The following is a 6811-nucleotide window of genomic DNA, read 5'->3' on the forward strand; positions in this document are numbered from 1 at the left end:
CGTACAAAAAGATGTACTTAGGATTAAACCCACTGTACTCTATGATACCAACTCAGTCATAAGGAAACATTTTTCGACAAAATTCACTGTACAGTATAAACCTAGCCAGGCAAAACTAGGAGAGTTATGCCCGCCCCCTGTATTCACCCAAATTCATAATTTTTAACTTCGACTTTGCGCTCAAACTCTGTAAATATACGCCGTAGAAACGTTTTATATTTCTCAAATGAATCCTAAAAAATGTGTCCACAATACTACATATTGATCAGTTCAACCACCAATGTATGGTACATTGACGGTCACTCCCTTTAATCCTGCAGCATGCTGTGTACTAAATCATACAGCATTCTGTGTGCTAATTCATACCGCTTGCTGTGTAGTAATTCATGCAGCTGAATGAGTACTATATCATTCAGCTTGCTGTGTACTAAATCATAAAGCATGCTGTGTACTAAAACATACAGCTGAATGCGTACTATATCATTCAGCTTGCTGTGTACTAAATCATAAAGCATGCTGTGTACTAAACCATACAGCTTGCTGTGTACTAAATCATACAGCATACCGTGTGCTAATTTATGCAGCTTGCTGTGCACCAAATAATACAGCATACTGTATGCTAAATCATGCAGCTTGCTGTGTACTAATTCATGCCGCATGCTGTGTACTAAATCATGAAGCATGCTATGTGCTAAATCATGGTGTTTAAATGTAACTGTTATTTCTCTTAAAATTTTCCCAAACATTTTTAGAGATTCATCAATTATACAGATTATATCAATACAATGAAGACGACTTTTTTTACAACTTTACAAGTTTACAAGTAATCAAATAGAAATAATTTAATTGACAACTTCTCGTGACTTCTATAGTTTATGTGTATCCATGCTGTTGAACAGCATGATTAAAATCAAAATTGAAACCAAAAGTCATCTTCATTGTATTGTGAAATCGCCTCCCACTGTACAAATTACCAAATTTTACATTTATAATCATCTCACAATATTTGGTGTACTGTCCCGTTTTGACCGTTTATGGATTGAATGTACACTGTACAACTTGCCCCAGCTGCCTTAAAGTCAGGACGGTATAACTTCTAAATAGCCGAAGTTTACAATTATCAGCAATATTTTAGGCCGAGAGTACAAACGCTGCAGAGGACTCCTATGGTTGGGATGAGGAGTTCAGCTCAAGGGAGCAGCTCCAGTAGAGGAGCTCCTCTGGGGAGCAGCTTCAGTAGAGGAGCTGCCCTAGGAAGCAGCTGTACCAGTGATATACCAGGGAATAACAAGGATGCTGAATGGTTTGTTTAACTAAGTAAGTTTCTTTATAAATCAGTAATCTTTGTTTGCTTGTTTGTATGTCCGATCATAACTCATGAACCCCTTGACAAATTTGATTTGGGAACTCGGGAGAACCACGAAAATGTGTGTGTACCTAGTATGTAGTTTTGTACTCAGCGCGTTTACTGCATCGTAAGTAGTGGTCCAGAGTGGAAGAATTAGGATATAAGGTAGAGGGAAGAATTAGGATATAAGGTAGAGGGAAGATTTAGGATATAAGGTAGAGAGAAGAATTAGGATATAAGGTAGAGGGAATAATTAGGATATAAGGTAAAGGGAAGAATTAGGATATAAGGTAGAGGGAAGAATTAGGATATAAGGTAGAGGGAAGAATTAGGATATAAGGTAAAGGGAATAATTAGGATATAAGGTAGAGGGAAGAATTAGGATATAAGGTAGAAAGAAGAATTAGGATATAAGGTAGAGGGAAGAATTAGGATTGTGGGAAGGGAAGAATTAGGATATAAGGTAGAGGGAAGAATTAGGATTGTGGGAAGGGAAGAATTAGGATATAAGGTAGAGGGAAGAATTATGATTCTGGGAAGGGAAGAATTAGGATTGTGGGAAAGGAAGATTATGAATAGAGATGGGCGAATTAAGCTTTTTTCCTTTCGTTTGTTCATCATCCGTGAACGACTGATTTCCTTAGTTTTTTTCAATCGTTCAAAAAATATTATTTCGTTTGTTTTCTGACTGAATCATTCGTAAAATATAATCGTTCTTTTATTAGAAAAAAACTATAGTTTTTATTAAAAGGTTGTTTTATGGGGTTATTAGTGGTTATGGAAAAGTCTTTNGTCGAAGGAGTTGGCAGTTTTATAGGTAGGGTAGGGTAGGGAAAGGATTGTTGGAGAAGGTAGTGGGTGTGGGTCACTATGGAATAATTTAATCCTTCTAGACTTATTATTTCCACCACAATTAGACTAAGCTTGTGTAATGATAATAAAAATTAGAGAACTTGGTTAAACTTGAATAAAACTTTCTTATCCGGTCTTATCTACAGGGTGTCCCACGAAACATGACAGTAGGAAGACGACTTGAAGGTTTTATCTACAGGGTGTCCAAAGAAACATGACAGTAGCAAGACGACTTGAAGGTTTTATCTACAGGGTGTCCAACGAAACATGACAGTAGCAATACGACTTGAAGGTTTTATCTACAAGGTGTCCAACGAAACATGACAGTAGCAAGACGACTTGAAGGTCGTCGTTGATTTTTGATGGCTGAATAAATTCCAAAATCAAAGACGACTTGCTACTGTCATTTTTCGTGGGACACCCTGTAGCTAAAGCATATGAAAACTGTATATTGTACGCACGATAGAAGGAAAATATTTTCATAATGTTCATTTTATAACTATAGACAAACAATTTGTAATATATTATCAATGTTAAAGCTTAATTTCACTATCTTTAAGTTTTTTTAATGAAAAATTTCTTGGGACTTTAATAATGCTTGAAAACTAATGAGTAGAAGCCCCGAAGTTCAATCCTGCTTACCGTTCATAACAGTTTTCCTCGATATCGATAAAACTCTTGAAGCCTACATAAAAAATGTACGTTTTAATGAAATAAATGCATAAAAGGGAAGGAATTGGATGAAAAGTTCAATTTTTTGACATTTACTGATTTCATTTTGAATTATGGATGTGCTCTCAAAAACTATACAAGACTTTTTCGTCTTATTTTAATAAAACTTAACCGAGATTTTGATAACGCTTTTCGTTTCAAGGGACTGTAGCGAAATTTCAAGAGATCCTCTATTAAGATATTAATGCCCAATTTGCAACGATACCCAGCCTTGTCTGTTCAAGTATAGAATTAGATGTGTTTGGTTTTGTTTGCTTAAACTGTTTATTTTTAATTGTTTTTTCTCTGCAATAGAAACAATTGAGAAATGGACAGAATTATACACTTTTCGCTGTTTTCCATATTTTTGTTGAGATGAAGGTTTCCAGGGAACCATTTTAAATAACCTAAGAAGGTTAGATGTTAAAAGTCTTGTCTTGTCCCTTTGCTCTGGTTTGAAAAGTTTGAATGAGAGGATACGGGAAATAAGCTGGGGAATAGGGGAATATAGTGTTTATTAGTTCTGGAGTTAGGATTTAGTTTCAGACTTAAACTTTTATACTTTGCTTAACTCATATACAGGCTGTAAAGTGCTAAACAGGCAGGACTTGATCATATTTACAGTTAGATTTAGATATACATTTGAATATCATCAAATTAGATGAATAAACTTTTATTGTTTTTATATTATAATAAGTTTGACAGCAGTGTGTTTAATTAATGTTCTTCACACAGTAACCGCCAAAAAAGTTTTCGGAAATAAAGTCCTAAATTTGGCACTAAAAAGTCCTGCGAAAAAAGTCATTGAAACAAAAAAGTTATTTAAAATAAATCCCATTATTTTTATACTTTTCTAGGCCTTGTTGACCTAAGACTTGAGAAAATTTGGATTTTTTAACCATATTTTTTTCCAGAAACTTTTTTCTGTGATTTTTTTACAGAGGTTCCTTTTAAACACAACGACAAGAAAACCAGAGTTGGTTGGTTCTAACTTTTTAAAGTCTGACTCATTGTATTTTCTTATCGGCTAATTTATAAATTTCAGATAAATCTGAATTTTAAATGAAAAAAATTTCATATTTAGGGCTTCACACTTTTTATGATACAATAACTTCTTTGAGTATAAGCTTTTAGAGTTTTCCTGGTGTTTCAAGTTTTTAATTTTTTACATTTATTTTCAATTGTTCTAACTTATTAAAAAATTAACAGATTTTCTTAAATAAAAAAATGTGAACCGATAATCTGAGGTTTCTTTTTCAGTTAAAATTTTGGATAATCGGTGATTATTTTTTGAGCTAGAGCAATCTAAGAATAAAAGTGGTATTTTTAAAAATAAATAAAAGAAAGTTATGATACAAAATCAGTCTTTTTTCAAAATGTGGTTGGCCATTTTAAACCCTGAAAATGGAACTAGATTTTAACAATTTTTCAATGTTTCAAGTTACAAAATAAAATCTTAATTAACTAAATTCTCTTGTTTGGATATGATTTAACATTTATTTATGAACAACAATTTCTGAACTGTCTGTTTCATTCTTAATTCTCCATTTTAATTGTTCAATTTTAAAAATTGAAATTTCAATAAATGTTAAAATATTTGATTAAATATTTATCTTAAATTCTTTTGCAGGAGCTGATAGGATAGTTGCCTGACAATTCACAGGTTCAATTCCAGTCATATCATGATAGTTCATGATAGTTCTTAGATCAAGATGATCATGATCGAAAATGAAAGAATATCTTTTATGAAAGTTCAACAAACCATTTGGCAAACTTGTTAAATCTACTGATATGTACTCATTGATCATTTTAACAATAATATCTATTGTAACAATATTTTATCAAATTGTTAAAATCTTCAATAAATTTCAACATTGTAGCAATTTTATCCAATTATAAACCTCTTTAAGCCTATCAGTGTTTTATTCATAAAAAAGAAACTTTCAAATGATTATTCAATAATATTTTTTAAGTAAAAAAGCTCACATTTTTTGCCGGTTTTCGATTGGATAAAATTGTCAAAATTGTTGTTGCTTTGTGCAGGGAGGTCTTTTAAGTTTTTAAGGAAAATCCTCGAAAACGATTCATTGGGGATTTTATCAAATCCTTCAAACATTCATTTCGCAGTGCTGTGATTTTTTGTAATCTCTCTGGTTGTTATCATACATATGTACACTAGACACTAGACACTAAACAAGAAAAACTATCCAATCACGGGCAGCCGTAGTCATTTGAATTTCCGAGCCGGGTCAACCTTTCCGGTCCCAGTTTGTACTGTACCTAGTACTATGGACAGGACTAGCCGGTGCAACAAGGTTGACGCGGTCAGACTTTATGGATGGCACGGTACACCATCAATCCAGAGCTACTGCACGGTAAAGTACACTGGCAATCCAGTATTACTGGACGGTACATTACACCATCAATCCAGGACTACTGTATGGTATGGTACACTACCAATGAAGGACTGCTGGACAGTATGGTACACCGCCGATCCAGGACTACTGTACAGTACGATATACCATCGATCCAGGACTGCAGGACTGCATGGGAAACCACCAATCCAGGACTACTGGACGGTCCGGTACACCATCAATCCAGGACTGCGGGACGGTATGGTACACCACTAGTCCAGGACTGCTGGACGGTACGGTACACCACCAATCCAGGACTGCTGGACGGTACGGTACACCACCAATCCAGGACTGCTGGACGGTAAGGTACACCACCAATCCAGGACTGCTGGACGGTACCGTACACCACCAATCCAGGACTACTGGACGGTGGTACGGTACACCACTAATCCAGTATTACTTCACGCTAGTCAGCCATCTGTGATTTAAAGGAAAGTTTTTCTGTGTTATCACTAAATTATTAGAATATTAGAATACCCCTCTTAGAATAATATTACCCTGTTTAATACTGCGGACCGTGCAGGATTTTTATCATTTTTCTCTCTTCCAACTTTTTCTAAATTGTAAATGTAGTTGGATACAACATGTCCAACCAATCAGATAAATTGTTTGAAACATTTTAATTTTAAAACATATCAAGCTTTCAACTTTATAACGTTAAAAATTAGCGTCTCATTTGTTAAATTTTTAATGGAAGAAATGATTTGTTTATGATGCAAACCTCTTGATCCTAAAATTTAAATTGACTTGATCTATTAAAAGTGTAAAGATGTATTGTCCACAACTCACGCTCATTAAACACTCTCTCTTATTTTGTTATCATTGGCATTTAAGGGGAAAAATATTAAAAATTTGTTATACAATGGATTAGATTGCTGAACAGAACTGTCTGTCGTTGTTATTTCAGTGACCCTCCATTAAAAAAGTACTTGCCCAATTCACAAAGGTACCATTATCGGATCAATGATGAGGAAGATATCGTCGTTTATCTAGCTGAAAGTAATACATTCTTGGTACCGCTGTGAATTGGACATACCAATTTATGAATTAAATTTTCCTGAAATTAAGTTTACAGTATAGAGGACGTGAGTCAGACTCTAATAAAACGCATAGATAACTTCCAGTATATATATTTCTTATAACTTATTACTAGAGGGTTCAGAACTAGAGTCAATATCGATATCGCACGTGTAGACTGTAGAGATGATATCAGTACTAATGCCCCGTATCCGTTCTATCTCATTCTGTTGAATCTTGTGGAACTAGTTTAACGCGGCCAGGCATCGTCTTCCACAACAGTCCCTTTAAACTTCTTTATATTTTCCTACTTATCCTTTAGCTTTCTAAAAATGATTGAACAAACCTTGTAATTGAAACACAGTTAAAAGTTTTCCAAGAAAATTCTTGAATTTAAGGAAACTCTTTAACTGTGTTTGAGTTTGAGGGAAGGAAGATCTTTTCAAACTTTTGTAAAAGTAAAAAAAAG

General features: G+C 34.1%; 1 protein-coding gene across 1 annotated transcript in view; it reads left to right on the forward strand.

The window, feature by feature from the left end:
• Positions 1–5160, forward strand: part of LOC111710045 (uncharacterized) — a 31471-nt gene extending 26311 nt beyond the window's left edge. Inside the window, exons 10-11 of the mRNA XM_023484092.1 lie at positions 1136–1317; positions 4542–5160. Coding sequence (XP_023339860.1) covers positions 1136–1179 — 44 coding nt within the window. The 3' untranslated portion in view covers positions 1180–1317; positions 4542–5160. The remainder of the gene's footprint in view (positions 1–1135; positions 1318–4541) is intronic.
• The last annotated feature ends 1651 nt before the right edge of the window (positions 5161–6811 follow it).

Source organism: Eurytemora carolleeae, unplaced genomic scaffold, assembly GCF_000591075.1.
Source record: "Eurytemora carolleeae unplaced genomic scaffold, Eaff_2.0 scaffold58, whole genome shotgun sequence".
Lineage (NCBI taxonomy): Eukaryota > Metazoa > Arthropoda > Copepoda > Calanoida > Temoridae > Eurytemora > Eurytemora carolleeae.